Below are 16,453 nucleotides of genomic sequence, written 5' to 3'. Positions count from 1 at the left end.
CACTGCATGCTGAGGTAGCACTGGGGTGGGGCAGAGGCACTGCATGCTGAGGTAGCAGTGGGGTGGGGCAGGGGCACTGCATGCTGAGGTAGCACTGGGGTGGGGCAGAGGCACTGCATGCTGAGGTAGCACTGGGGTGGGGCAGAGGCACTGCATGCTGAGGTAGCACTGGGGTGCGGCAGAGGCACTGCATGCTGAGGTAGCACTGGTATGGGGCAGAGGCACTGCATGCTGAGGTAGCACTGGGGTGCGGCAGAGGCACTGCATGCTGAGGTAGCACTGGTATGGGGCAGAGGCACTGCATGCTGAGGTAGCAGTGGGGTGGGGCAGAGGCACTGCATGCTGAGGTAGCACTGGGGTGGGGCAGAGGCACTGTATGCTGAGGTAGCACTGGGGTGGGGCAGAGGCACTGCATGCTGAGGTAGCAGGGTACAAGCTCAGCCAAGGGGATATTTACAGGGGAGAATATTGCAAACTAAGGGTCCGATTCTGAGTTGGCCGCCATTTGTGCCATTTGTGTCCCTTGCCGTAGTGGTGTCTGTGACTGTCAGCTAATGCCGCTACATCAGTAAATCTGTGCATCTGAATGTGCAAGGACTGAGCTCACTCACAGCGTCTATAGATGCTGCATTACCGTATGGTGCGTCTTTAGGCATCATCACAACTTACACCAGCCCTATGGCGTGCGCAGGTTCTCTAAGTATGGCCTCCTATGTGAGTGGTTCAGTGTCCGATGACACGCCTGAGACACCACTGTCTTTATAATTATCGTCAGAATGAGAACCTCACGTTAGGTCTTGGAAACTTGGCACATTAGATACTTTAAGCTGCCGATGCCAGTGGTAACTTATACTTAGTCACTGACCAGCGCTGTTTGTCTACATTAGCAGTGAAAAAAAAAAAGTTTTTTGATTTTATTTGCCAAATGCTGCTGTTGTTGATGCCTCTAAATTTGTGTCCACATCAACACAGATACTTTGCGAGTGTAATGCTGCCCATCCACTAGGCGATTATACCTAACGATGGAGCTATAACGTCGGTCGTTATCGCTCCATCACTTGGTAATCGCCCGTAAATCAGGCAGTAAAAGGTTAAAAACGACCAGCGTTGCGTGCGCCCGCTGGTCATTTATAACATCAATCATCGCCCGAAGAGTTGCCATGATCGGAGATGATTGATCTGCAAACACTAAACGTCTGAACGTTCAGTGTATGCACTTCACCCTGTGGGAGACGACGGCGTCATAATCGTGCCGTCGTCCCCCGCATCGTTAAATGAATGGGCAGCATTAGTCATTGTTTCTTATTTATTTATTAACATTTACTTATATTATATAGTTACACCAAATTCCATAGTGCCTTACAATTGGTAGCAATATAGTAATAGAACAGTAATAGAGCAAGACTGGGTAATAACAGACAGACACAGAGGTAAGAGGGCCCTGCTCGCAAACTTATTGTTCTGATCCTCAGGAGCTGCTGCTAATGGAGGAGGTTGGTGGAGTGGCGGTGGGGGTGTGTGTCATACCCCTTTCACACTACAAGTAATAACCTGGGTTACTGTGCAGTGTCAAAGGGGCAGCTTCAAATAAGCCAGGTCGAGAGACCCGGCATCTCAACCCTGGTCACGAGAAGGGTTGAACGAGTGTTCAACCCGGCTCGCGGTGCAGTGTGTACAGGTAACTCCAAGCACAGGCTCAGCACCTGATGGCAACGACCGCACTAGTTTGAATAGGGTCTCCGCCGGGTCGCACCCAGGAAGGGTGCATGAACAAAATCCTGGGTGCGACCCGGAATACCGATGTGAAAGGGGTATATTTCAACTTGCTCCATGGGACTTGTGTGGCTCATTGACACCTCGTTACCATGGTCCCATCACGGCTAGATGGGTATCGTCATCGACTACTCAATGTGCCAATACAGCAGCTGCAGGGGCTGGCTGACAACTTTTAGCCTGGGGGGCAAATGCATGCAGGCGGCCCTGGCAGAGGGGTAGCGTGTAGCCAGGGTGTCCGAAGAATATGCGTGGTACGGCGCCCCCCCCCTCAAGTGTTCCAGGGAGGAGGCGGGTCCATATGGGATTAATGTAAGGTAAAAATAAAGATTAGGGCAGCCCCCTGTCGTAGTGCCCATATGCAGTGCCCCCGTGTGCCACAGGAGAGAACACCCTTAAGCAGGCCTCCAGTAGTGCCCCCAGTAGCAGTCCCCCCTTGTAGTGCCCCCAGTAGTAGTAGTCCCCCCCTTTGCAGTGCCCCCAGTAGTAGTCCCCCTTTGTAGTGCCCCCATTAGTAGTAGTCCCCCCCCTTGTAGTGCCCCCAGTAGTAGTAGTCCCCTTATAGTGCCCCCAGTAGTAGTAGTCCCCAGTAGAAGTCCCCCCCTTGTAGTGTCCCCAGTAGTAGTCCCCACCCCCCTTGTAGTGCCCTCAGTAGTAGTAGTAGTCCCCTTATAGTGCCCCCAGTAGTAGTAGTCCCCAGTAGTAGTAGTCCCCTCCCCCTTGTAGTGCCCCCAGTAGTAGTAGTCCCCCACCCCCCTTGTAATGCCCCCAGTAGTAGTAGTCCCCCCCTTTGTAGTGCCCCCAGTAGACACACATAATATAAAAAACAAAATAAAAAAAACCACTTACCTGAATCCCCGCTCCCTCCACCGCCATCTTCTCCTCCGTCTGTCCTCCCGGGCCGCTCTGCATTATGGGAGAGACGTCATATGACATCATGACGTCTCTCCCATTGCCCACTGCGGGAGCCGGAAGATGGAGCCGGAAGATGGAGCGGCTCCCGCAGTGGGCGCAGCAGCAGCAGCTAATGAGAGTCTGACAGACTCTCATTGGCTGCTGCTTACAACAAACACACAGCTGCCGGAGCCGGCGGCTGTGTGTTTGTCAGTGTAGCACTGACCGAACTCCGTCCGGTCAGTGCTACACACGCGGTGCAGTCTGTGTCACAGTGACACAGACTGCACCGGCCCGCGGCCCACATGACGCTGCGGCCCGGGGGGCACATGGCACCCTGCCCCCCGGCCCAGCCCGCCACTGAGCAGCTGCATCTGCTGGGAGTTCAATTGCTAAAATTTTAGTTGATGAATTCTCTTCAAAGCTGGTTTTCAGCAAGACCCTCTCTCTCTCTTTCAGCTTGTTTCATTAGTATAATTAATTATTAATAGAGTACACAATAGGACTCATCAGAGGAGGATCTCGTAGCATTGAGCGATGACTGTCCAACACTGCAAAATGAATGATGACAATAATTTTGAATGTTGCTTGGGGAAAGCAGGTGACTGCGTCAGAGGAACAAATGCAGGTGAATGGGGAAAATGTGGGGAGCTGTAGGGCGAGAAGGGGGACTCACAGTCATGTATTTGTACAGTATAATATAAAATCTGTGACATCTTGGGTCACTACAGGGGAAATTAATTTAGCGACTTGGCGGCCATGTGGCGTTCCAGCAACATCGCACGCTTTGCCTCGTACCCCTTAGTGGAAACTTGCAAAGTTCAGGGTACCAGAATGGTGAAATACTGTATGTCCGCAGTCAAATTGGCCCCTAATGGTGGGTACACACTATACAGATATATCTGCAGATGATGGTCATTCATACACACTGAACTGCCATCACCTGTGTCTGCCTGGGTCCCGGTGGCCGGGGGGCATGTCGGGGACATGTCCCCCCCCCCCACTGCCGCTGTGTGTGTATGGGTGGTTTGCAGATATATCTGTCCATCGGCTGTGCAGCACAGTCAATGCGATATGTCTGAACGACGTCATTCACAGACATATCGCTGGTACACATGGCCAGTGGGCAGCAGATATATTGGGTGATCAATTGATTGGCCAATATATCTGTCAGTGTGTACCCAAGCTTAAGACAGCCCACCCTAATTGTAATATTGTGTGCTCCTAAAGCATATATTTTGAGGGGAGGGTGGGGGTTATATTGAGGCCAAAACTTCATTCAAGCAAGTATGGTGATGGCTTCAAAGAAAAAAACAAGAAAGGGTTTTTTTTCTATTATTAAGCTTTAATAACAAACTCATGGGGGCACGTTCAATTAGCTGCGGGAGTTCTCCTGCAACTAATTGCTGGCCAAAAGTCCCGCGGTGCGGGGAATAGCTATTCAATGAAACAGCTCTTTCCCTGGGTTGTTAAATCTGGACTCGCGCGCGTAAACACACTGATTCTAGGAAAACTGTGGAATCAGGGCCTGATTCAGAGCCGCTCGCTCTGAATCAGGGCGGGGATTTATTATTTTTTTTCTTCAGGCCTCTTGCTAAGCTGTGGGTGACCACCCACAGCTTTTGCGAGCGGCCTGGAGAGGGTCGCGATTATCGCGACCATCGGGCTTGCGAGGAGACCCTGTGGTAGGGTCTCATCTCTCGCAAGCCCGAGTGGACTCCCTGCTCTAATAGAGCAAGAAGTCCACTACTGACATCACTAGTGATGTCAATAGGGCCGCCCACAAACGCCAGGCGTTCCTTTGTGAGCACCTGCGTTTGCTCAACCAGCCCCCCTACCCGCCTGCAAAATGGGGCAAGCTGTTAATCAACATTGACAGCCACCCCGTCCTGTAGCGAGCCCCGGAGCGACTGAACTTCAGTCGGTCGCATGCGCACGCCGGACGAGGCACATGCGCAGGGGGCAAACATCGACCCGCTTGCTAGCGGGTCTGAATCAGGCCCTCAGTGTGTTTTTCCCCTCGCACGTGAGGCTGAATACGTTTTTACGCAGATTTTAGGGATCAGCTCGACAATTAGCCTCCTGTGGCTAATTGAATAACCTGGTGGTTACAGTTCCCACTCAACATGTTTTTCGAGACATGCGGAGACCAACCGGGATCACTACCCACCTCATACTTGGAAAGCAACACCTATGAGCGCAGCAGTAAAGTGGACCTGTACTTCGGCGTTTGAAAGGCGTGTCATAAAAGTGACTTATGTACAAATGTAAAATGAGCCCCAAAGCAGTTTGTACGATCTACTTGATTATAAAAAAACGCTAATAATTTTCAGGGCTTTTTCATGTATTGTGTTTTACAAGTGGTTCCATATACAGTAAGTGGCCAAGAGAAACTGTATATGAAAATGGACATAGCCATAGGGATCATTGGGGTCTATTTACTAAGCCTTGGATGGAGAAAAAGTGAAAGGAGATAAAGTACCAGCCAATCAGATCCTAACTGCCATGTCACAGGCTGTGTTTTAAAACTGAGAGTTAGGAGCTGGTTGGCTGGTATTTTTCTCGTTCCACTTTATCTCCATCCAAGGCTTAGTAAATAGACACCATTGTGCCTTATAACCAATGCAGGGAACTGGCACCGATTATAACATTTGAATGTATACATCTCTGATTTATTTTTTTATTTTTTTTCGACAAGCATATAACAGCTACAGTACATAATGGGGGTAAGGTGCCAACAGGGAGATTATTAGGGGCAAATTTACTAAAATTTGAGTTCGGTGGAGATTGCAATCTTGAGTGAGTTTAGGCATTTTTTTCAACTCCCAAATTCACTAATGGCAAACTCGGGTGAGATCTCTCTCTTTTCACTGAAAAACACGAGTGAGATAGCAGACTCGAATAAACTCACCATCGGCAAAACTCGAACGTACTTTTCATGAAAAAGATACAACTCTGGAATTTACTAAGATTCAAGATTACAATCTTGGGTGTAATTTTAACAAACTCGCTGATATATTGAAGTTTCTAATAGACCACCTCCTGAGCTACGAGTTTGGCAGAAACATAAACAGATTAGTGTGATTTGTTTATGTTTCTGCATGTAAACCTTATATAAAGGGTTAATATAGAAAAAAAAATACGTAGGCCCCATCACCCCCAACAAAGCATAACCAGCCCTGGACTGCTCAGCCAGCCCTGGTTCTTTAAAATACAAGGGAAAAATGAGTAGGGTCCCCCTGTATTTTTGGAACCAGCACTGGGCTGCTGAGCCTGTCCTGCTTTTAAAAATATGGGGGAAAAGTGCATAGGGGTCCCCCTATTTTTAAAACCAGCACCAGACTCAAATCCGGCCAGGGTGTAATGCCTTTCACCAGGTCACCCCAGCCAAAGCATTATCACCCCAAACCGGTCAGCCCAAGCCAGGGATCTCAGGGGAGGTGGGGACCCACCAGTAAAGAGGTCCCCCCTCTCCCTAGCACCCCAGGCTTAGGCTGAAGCTCGGTGCTCTTTTCCACACACCTGTGCTGTGGGTACGGGAGTAATAGTATAGTGAAAATAGATTTAAACAATTGTTTTATACCGTGGAACTACTACTACTGGTGCCAGTGTGCCTGCCCTTTGGCACTTGTGGAACTACAACTGCCAGCAAGCGGCCGGCACCTGTACGCCTGTTGTGAAAAAACACAAAACACACACACTGTAGTAAGTATAATTTTATTATGTATACCTACTAACCACACTCACACATACTTACCTGCTGCCAGATGTTCTGTCCCCATGTCCAAGTAGTAATTCAATGGGTGTACCTGTAAAAAAAAATCCTATACTCACCTAAGTCCTTGCGCTGGTCTCTGTATCCGTAGTATCCCCGGGTCTTGGCAAAAAAAAAACAAGAGTACCCGTGCCATGTCGGACAAGTATAGGTATATGTGTTATCACATATATCTACACTATGTGGAATGCAGGAAGACGCAACTCTTCTCGAATTCACACGCCCCCGCTTGCCAATCAGAGGCCGTGTTAGAAATATAGCGGATGCTGATTGGCTGGGACCCACGTGCCTGTCGCTCTACAGCACATTTCTCCCCCTATTTTTAAAACCAGGACAGGCTCAGCAGCCCAGTGCTGGTTCCTAAAATACGGGGGAACCCTACTCGTTTTTTACCCTGTAATTTTTAGGAACCAGGACTGGCTCAGCATTTACATTTAACCCTTTTTTGACACACAAGCAGCCTTCACATATCTCACGGATATGTGCAAGCTGCTTGTTCAGGAGAGTTTGGCTGAGAGAAAACACTGCAATCTCGAGTGAGTAATCTCGTTCTAAACTTGCAACTCAGATGAGAAATCTCGATCTGCTTCACCATCGGCCAACTCACTCTCAGCTAAACTGACTTCTTAGTAAATTTGAGAGTTTCAGAAGCATCAAATCACCCGAGTTTCGGCGATGCAAATCGAGTTTAAAAAAAATGATACTTGATTCTTAGTAAATTTACCCCCTAGACTCTTCAGGGAGACAAGGAGATTGCTGCTATGTCAGGGAGTCTCCCTGACAATCAGGGAGAGTTTAACTATGGTTTTGCAAAGAGACAGAAATATGTTTTATGGGGCACACTTCGTAACAAAATAATCATGATATGATTGCACAATATTAAAACATAACTTTTAATAGATAATAATCCTAAAAATAGAGAAAAGAACTTCAGGTTCTAGAACAAATGAAAATACTTTAAGATACCAATAAAAACGTATTAAATCTGAAAATCAGTAGGTTTAGGTTTTGTATATTATATACGGGTTAAATTGTGTCCTATTCCCTTCAAATATTTTTTTTTCTCTAAAATGAATTAGTTGGCGACTAATGCTGATCAATATAAGGTTATCTGATAGGGAAAAAGCAATTACTTCTCTATACGCCATATAAATTCATGGTGAACATGTTCAATATTATCATGTCACAATTACCTGTTCTTAGTGATCTAACTCCTCTAGGATATTTATGATAGGTATTATTTGGGAACAAAAGCAATGAAAGGTTGGTATTGGTTATTCACACTACTTATATCTCCTGGAATAGTCTGATAAACGTGTATTAGCAGATCTACCTGTTACAGCCAATACATTAAAGCAATTACTGTATGATTCAATTCTCAATACGTCACACTAGTGAGTAGTTAATTAGTAACCATAGGTCTTATGCTGGGCACACACTTAGCGATGTGTACCCAGCACGACATCGCCAGCGATGTGACCCGCTATGTGCCAGGTGCATACACACTTGCCGATGCCGCGTCCGTTGGGGGGGGGAGCATGGCATTGTTAGCGCCATCCCCAGTCAGCCCTGCGGTAGGGTCGGCGGGTGATGTTGCTAGCGACCAACAGGAGCGCACAGATCATGGGTACACACTAGACGATGTACCCGATATGTTGCTCCGATCTGCGGGATCAGACAGTATGTCTGATCCAGCTTGGGTTTGTGTGTCTACATTTATTTAGAGTATATATTATGACAAAAACAAAAGAGTAAAAGTGTGCCTAATTAAATATAGTGAATCAAACTGTTCCCATCGAGTATCTCCCCAAACACAGGCATGTTATTATATTAGGCAATGTCACCAGCAGTATAAATATGTTGCAACAAAAATCACAGTAATATAAATATAAATAACTAATACACTGTTACCAGCAGTATAGTTATACTGCAACAGCGTTATCTTGCAGGATTATCTCACAGTGTTACATCAATCAGCAATGCATACTCAGCAAAAAGCCCTTATCGCCATCATATCAAGTGCCGACATCACCGACATCACTGAAGTTTTGTTGATATCAATCCTCAAAATATGAGCTGTATAATATCTGCGATTGTATGCTTCTACTTTTCCTTTATGTTGCGTTGCTAGGCGGTCCCCGCAACTCAATGCATTACAGGGAAATGCTGAAGCATGCTGAAATGAGAGCATGTGTCTATACCATGAGATGCTAGAGTGCTGGATATTGGAAAATATATGGTACTGTGTTGTAGCAACAATATAAACCGCTATCACAGCTGCTACCTGGAGGAAGTTCTCTCTCCTTGCGGGGATTCCGGCCGCCCACTAGAGAACCACCACCGAGTGCAGAGCAAGGAGACCCCATCATAGGGGTGGAGCCAACTGGATGGAAGATCCGGAGTGCACACACCAGGAGGGACGTTGCAGCCTACTGGTGCATAGTGCAGGACACCTCCATGACACACACACATAAGGACATCCAAACCTAGACCCCCTTCAGGACCCAAAATACCTGAAAGCCTAGAGGCCCGGCCATCGGTCATTATGGCCCTGGGGAGATGTGTCAAGCTTTGGAGAGAGATCCAGTGGAGAAGTTACCCAAAGCAACCAGTCAGCTTCTTACTGTCATTTATCTACTATAGTCTGAGACATGACGAGAGAGAGAGAGAGAGAGAGAGAGAGAGAGAGACTGCAGGATGGATAATTCATTTGTGTCCCCACCAGAGATCTGGGGTCTGCTCTTGCTGGCTACAGTGATTATATATTAGAGAGGGGGGTCCGCTTTATAAAGCCCTAATCCATGTTTCCTTTCCGTTATCATTCACATTAAAGAGAACAGTAGTGTTATATACACATTATTATTGTATATGTTTTATAGATGAGCGGCTCGTTTTAGACATTTCTTCCCACCAAGTTCGGACCTGAAAACAGTGCAAAATGGATCGCATCCAGGTGGTGCTATATATCTATGGAATGGGATTGAAATGCCGGCGGCTGTGTAGCCGCTGGTTCAAATCCCGACAGCGGATGCCCGACAGGATCAAGGTCCTGACAGGGGTAGGTAAGTCCTGTACCCTAACCTCCCCTGCCCCCCCCCCAACCCTCCCTTAGTGGTGCCTAACCCTAACCTCATCCCTTAATACCTAACCTACCCCCGGGGGTGCCTAAACCCCCCTTACTGCTCCCTAAACCTAACCCTCCCAGGGGGGTGCCTAACCCTAACCTCTCCCTGGGCTTGCCTAACCCTCCCCCCCTAGGGGTGCCTAACCCTAATCTCCCCCCAAACCTAACCCCGCTAGACTCCCTAATCCTAACCCTCCCCCCGCGGCTAATGCTAAGGGCTCCCCGGGCTTACCTTCGTACGGGATGGCGTCCTCGGCATTCCAGCATCAGGATTATAATAGGCCTATTGACACCTATCATCCATCATCGCGCTGACGGGGTTGTGACCGGCGGTCACATGACTACATCCCGTATCTACTGGTGACACTGAACCAGGGCCAAATGGAAAATCTACCTCATCATTTTTTTTTATTTTTAAAAAAAAAAAAGAACAAAAAATAAATAAAACAAATCAAGATATACGAGCAAAGAATCAAAATGCTGAAATGAGGATTATAAAGCGACACAAATCAACTGCATTATACAGGCAAACATTAAAGGTACAGCATGAAAGTACAATATATTCTAATACCAATAAAACGGCAATAATATAATGGAGAACGGTCTGACAGAGGAAAAGAATTAAGATAAAACCTAAAACATCAAGGACGGTCATCAGAGGGGGTAGCAAGAGCATACATGGATACCTGCCAAAGAGTCCAAACTTTTACATTTTATGGGGCATTTTTGTATTTGATACATAAAACTCTCATGGGACATTGTTACATTAACTAGAGCTAATCAACAGGGAAAGGAGGGAGGATCAGAGGCCATCCAGGTTCTAGCAACACTAACTCGAGCTAGTAATAAAAGATTATTCATATATAATTGTAGGGGGGTGGTGAGCAGGGGTGCATCTATAATGGATGCAGGGTGTGCGGGGCACACGGGCCCCTGGGTCCAGGGGGCCCAACCATCACACCCTGCACTCATATTTGTAATACTTTCCTTCCCGGAGTCGCACGTTGGTGCCATCAGCGCTGTAAAAATTGGCTGGCAAATGGCCGCTGCTGCCATTTTCCCAGAATTTCGCGCATGAGCAGCAGGGAAATCACCGGGAAAATGGCGCGGCAGCCATTTTCCTGGTGACCTGTGCATTCACAGTAGACTCTGGGCACAGACTAGCGCTGCTGGCCACCGGGGAGAGAGAAGGGAGCCCAGGACGGAGACTGCACACGGGCCCCCTCCTTCCTTAATACGCCCCTGGTGGTGAGTGACTCATCCAGATCAAGAAAAAAAATACAAATGCGAGGGGTCAACAAGGGACCCTGTACACCCGTATTCTGAGTACAAACAACCACCCGAGACCAAAAGGAAGCTACCCAGGGACAATTCCAGAGAAGATCCTACAAATCAGCAGAGGAAGCTGCATTTTTGGGGCATGAGATCGAAGATGACCCACCAAACTAAAAAAAAAAAACTATGCACAATATACAATGGAATCTGCTGAAATCTGGCATATGAGTGGAATTCCAAGGTGAACCCAAAATAAGTTTTCAATTATCATCAGATAGAGAACCTAAAACTTCAGCCCATTGGGTTTGTACAACCTCATTGGGTTTGTACAACCCAATGAGGTTGTACAAACCCTCCACTCACAAAATGCCAATAAAGAAGAATAAGCCAGAGAAATAGATCTCCGGTCAGGGAGAGTACGAACTAGGAGTTGAACCGGAGATTTAGAAAGGACTGGGGCAACTCCCTTCCACTGTGCACAGAGAGCGTGTCGAAGCTGAATACATCTGTAAAATAGATGGGAGCAAATACCATAAGTGGAAGATAAATAAGTAAATGAGAGGAACATCCCATTGTGATACAATTGACCAATGGTGGCCACTCCATAGGACAGCCACAATGAGCTACCTTCAAACCTACGAGCCTCTCTAAAGCTGCGTTATTCCAGAGTGGAGAGCAGGGATCAATCACATCTTCCCCCAACACTATATCCGTAGCATACAATACTCTATACACTTGTTGGATCAAAGGGGGACAACGGGAGAGCAAGGTCCGGGCCAATAACAACTGCAAAGGGTTATAAGTCCTACCATGAGACAAAAAAAGGGGGGGAAAAGAGAGGATATGGGATATATCCCACCGCACTGCTATGACTACTACTGAAAAATATATATAAACAAAAAATAAGGTTTTATGAAAAGACTATGGGCTGATTCAGACCCAGACGATAAGCTGCGCTCTCACGCAGCCAAAAGGGACCGGGTATGCAAATGCCGCGATCGCACTGTCTGGTGGAAGGACGCCCTCTATGTCTTAGAGATACATATCCTGAAGTTCTGATTTACAGTTCCCACATAAACTCATTGGTGAGATGATATATTTCCAAGCACAACCAAAGCCATCATACCCTATTATCCCATTATGGTGTAAACCGTACCAATACAGATCTAATAGACAATTTGGCTTACTGCTATAAAAATACATTAAGGGCTAACATTTCGTTAAGTCCACGGGGTACCATAGTATCCAATTTAAATATCCAACGTGACTCACACTGGCTCAATTTTTTACTTCTGGATATGTATTTGTATAATGCTTCTCTTTCCATATAGTTTGTATGTTCTCTCTTTTTCTCTATATACAGGTTACAATTATTTAAGATTGTTAAGATTTGATCTGTTATATTATGACATGGTTTATTAGATTCTGGTTTGAGCCACAGACTGACCATTTACTGGCGCTAGTACTATTAATTATTAACCATTAATTATTATATTATTCACAATATTAGTATGTAACCCCCTTTTTTTAGGTGTTTTCATTATTTTTTAAGCACTAGCACTTTATACACATTTTTACATCCCGGAGTATATCTCCTGGTCTTTTAATGTTTTTGGGAAAGCATCAGCACCTTATATTATTTTCATGTTTTATGTGCATGGTCTTATATTTTTGCAAGAAGTTCATAGCACTTTTTCTTCCCCCTCCAGCGCTGCTCTGCCGATCGGAGAGGTCAGTGGCGTCTGGGGTTGCGAGACAACCCTCAGTATCATCTGCTTCCGCCATTTCCGGTTGAGACAGACGGAAGTCCCGCCTCCCTCTCCGGGGACAGCGCGGCTGGGAGGAGGAGTCAGCATGGTTGGGGTGTATAAGGTAAGCGTTTTCATTGTTATAGTTGTTTGCTTCACTGCACATAGGGCCTGATTCAGAGCCGGACGCTATTTGCGGACGCTCGTTCTGAAAAAGGGGCCGGCTATTTAAATTGAGCGCTCGCTCTTTGCGCGTCTGTTGACGCCTCTATGTCTGAGCGAGCGAATGAAACATTCGCTCGCTATTTTGTAAAGACGCCCCCTGGCCGCTCGCATCATACGTCATCTCCGCTATTTATTACATCGAAAGACGTCTGGACTGCTCGCAGTGCTTGTGGTTGGATTTTCCTACCGCAATCATGCGAACAGTTCAGGCTAAGAGACAACCAAGTGACGTGGCCGATGACGCTGCTTTGTTAATTATGCACACCCTTAAAACGCCCGTTTTGACCGTTTGGCACGCCTGCGTTCGGATCTCCACTCCCCGTTTTCAAGCACCTTCCCCTGTTACCACCCACAAACGCCTCATCCTGTCACTGAAATTAGCAGTCACTTGCTATTTTGCGAGCGCTCGATTTCCGACCGCAATGACTGGTTGGCGAATGCGCATTACGACCCATACGCATGCACAGTTGTGCGAACATCGCTCGGAGCGAACGTGCGGCCACTGACGAGCGGCTCTGAATCAGGCCCTATGTTTGTGACTAATCCTGATGAAAAAGCCTACGTCGATGTAAGATGTCACATTATTGAAATACAGAATTTCTGGTCTTTCTCCTATTACTGGGAGTGCCGCCTTGTTCTTTTTATTGGGAACTTTGCAGTATACATTTGCGGAGGAAGGCACCCCGCCGTTGTTCATTTCATCCTGAGTGCCAGGCCAAATCGGAGTTTTATATATATATATTATGGGGGTGCACTCACCAGACTTCAGTCAGTTCATTGGATTAGTAACTTTATTCCATAGTAATTAGATCAGACGTTTTGGTCCCCTTTAGACCTTTGTCAAGCTACTAATCCAATGAACTGACTGAAGTCTGGTGAGTGCCCCCCCTTAATATACAGTATATATTTTTGGTCTGAGGATTTTTTATCCAGACAGAATTTTATGTGGCACCCCAGCAATCATGCTATACTCAAGTGCGTGCAGGCTCTTCTGAATATATATATATATAGTGGTGAGAGGACACTGTGTTCCTTCCATGACTAAAATTCCTGACGACAGATTCCCATCCGGCCCCAGAAGCTATCATCACATCACCCTGGCACGGTGCGTACGCCGCCCATTTGCCCACTACAATCTACACGCCAGGATTTTACAAGGCTGCTGTGAAAATATTTATACATTGTGAGAATCTATAACCTGCAATAATACATAGCTCAGTGCTAAGGTTAATTAATAACATTCCATGGAAAGAAAACCACATTATGAGCCCAGACACATTACACAATCAAGAAAAACACTTGCAATCATTATTACTACTATTATCATGGGTGATCTCACAATGCTGCCTGAGTAACAGCGGAACCATGAACATGTCCGGCAATTTAGATTGTTGCAATTGGAGTAGAAATGTCAATTTATTTTTATTTTTTTACTTTCTAACTTCCCTCTGTGCTTTTTAGCCATGCATGTAAATCATCTGGCCAAACTGTTTATTACTGCCGACCAAATCTATCCAGTATTCAGTGCAGAGCACTCGGCAAAGGTACCTAAATACAGAGCTCTGGCTGATGGTATAAAAACACATGTCTAAAAAGCACTGACATGTCAAAGGAATAGCAATGCGTCAAGTAAAAGCTGCAAGAGGGCGTCATATGAATGGTAGAAAACCCCAGGGGCGTACCTTCCTATTGGACTGGATGGCCCCTGCCAGGGGTGCCGGCCGAAGGGGGGGCGCTGTTGCAGCCCGACATCACTACCACATGACCTCCTGTCTTCTCTGCTCTTACCGGTGTCCTCCATATGCATTAGCATTCTTATATGTCCCTTTATATCAGAAACATTTAAAATTAGGGAGGGTAACTATTTTTATTTTTATCCCTAACATATCTCTTCCCCCACAATACCCAACACATACCAATCACCACTCACTAATTCCAATATGTCAACTGTGCAAGCACCACATCAATCACAAGGCTCTATTCGCAAGGTAATTTGCATATATGCAAATTATCTTGCCCGCAATGCATCTTGTTTGTTATTGATGCCCTCTTTTCCTGTGTTGTTGATATATAGAAATTAATAAACAGTGCTTTGCATGTAGTAAGTGTTATAACTGAAAAAAAATAAATATATATATATATATATATATATATATATAAAAAAAATATATATATATTGTCTCCCTATTTCTACAGGCATGTAAATTGAACTACCCCCAGTGTAAGTGTAATAAATTTATGTTTTCCTCAGTTTGGGGGTTTGGCTAACCCCGTGTTGGGAATAAGACATGATCCATATGGACTGTCTTCATTCTTATGTTGGAAAATATAAAATATCTATCATCCCAGTAAATTAAAGGTGGAGTGTAGGTATCAGTTGTTAAAAAGCATAATGCAGTATAGATAGCCCAATTTGAATATATGTAAATTATGTTACCCATAATGCATTTTATTTGTTTTTGATTCAATGTTTTTAAGCATAAATAAATTTATATATAGTGGTTTGCAATGGAGTAAATTCTTTAAAAGATATATATATATATTACAAAGAGAAATAAAAATTATACTAACTACCCCCAGTGTGTGTTATTTTTTTTTTAGTAGAAGCAGTCATTGGAGGGGGGCGCCAGTCCCTTAGTTTGCCAGGGGCGCTCGGACCCCTAGATACACCCCTGTAAAACCCCTTTAATTTATTCAGAAGCAATAAATGCAGAGTGACATCAATTTGTATGTATAATAAACAGGATAAAGAAAACACAGTAATAAAGCCCAAAATTATAAAAGTCAAAAGTTTGAAAGCAGTTGTGTTACGTGAAATGCCCAGAGGTGACACCATTAGCATGTGTATCAATCATTGCATTTCTCTTACCATCATCACAAAGGTGGACAGCAATTCCGCCATGGCCTCTCGCACCCACTGGTTGCGGATGGAAATCGCCCTGTGGATCCTGTTGGAGATGGAGCCCCCGATCTTCATGCTGGCGGCAGGCTGTGTGCTGGCTGCAGGCTGGGCTGATGTTACACTTTGACACCTGCATGCAGTGCAGTCCTGGTTAAACACTAACGCATGTCACCAAGAGGAGACTCAGGGCTGCTTAAAAAGTTAACCGTAAGGAAAATTGTTAGTGCAATCAACGTGGAGATCTGGCTGTAAACCTGCACCCTCCCAATAGCTCCAAGGTTCAGTGTTTATTTTATTTACAGAGATACAGAAGCTGCGACAACTTGGAAACACTTTATAATGACACCCTGCAGCCACAGAAAGGATCACTCCCTCCTGGATCCAACACAAGAACAAATATAGATTTACGTATCCTGGCCAAGGGAAGTGGAATGCGATTGACCTATCCAGGCTTACAATACTTAACAAAACATCTTTGATGCTATACAAATGAGCTCTTTAACGGCTTTGCAATTTGTTGAGGATTCTGTACCCTGCAGCAGAAGTCCCCCAACCATCCTGACGTAAGAGGTGTTTTCAGGGGAGGTGAATTGGGGTTAACCAAGTTCACCAGAGATGCTTGGCATGAACACGTCATGATGTTGCCAACCCAATGGTTGGTGAGCATGTCCTCTTTTTAGGTCCTGATTCAGAGGCGGACGCAGAAGCGCCAATTGGCAGTCGCCTGCCGGTGACTT

At 45.7% G+C, this 16,453-nt stretch overlaps 1 protein-coding gene across 1 annotated transcript in view; it reads right to left on the bottom strand.

Annotated features, from left to right (window-relative positions):
- LOC148511343 (aquaporin-7-like) overlaps positions 1-15,791 on the bottom strand; it is a 41,552-nt gene extending 25,761 nt beyond the window's left edge. Inside the window, exon 1 of the mRNA XM_088442394.1 lies at positions 15,684-15,791. Coding sequence (XP_088298520.1) covers positions 15,684-15,791 — 108 coding nt within the window. The remainder of the gene's footprint in view (positions 1-15,683) is intronic.
- Between the last annotated feature and the right edge of the window lie 662 nt (positions 15,792-16,453).

Source organism: Taudactylus pleione, unplaced genomic scaffold (genome assembly GCF_031769625.1).
Source record: "Taudactylus pleione unplaced genomic scaffold, aTauple2 ptg000311l, whole genome shotgun sequence".
NCBI classification, from domain to species: Eukaryota; Metazoa; Chordata; class Amphibia; order Anura; family Myobatrachidae; genus Taudactylus; species Taudactylus pleione.
The sequence above is the reverse complement of the archived record's forward strand: the minus strand, read 5'-3'. Positions and strand labels throughout refer to the sequence as shown.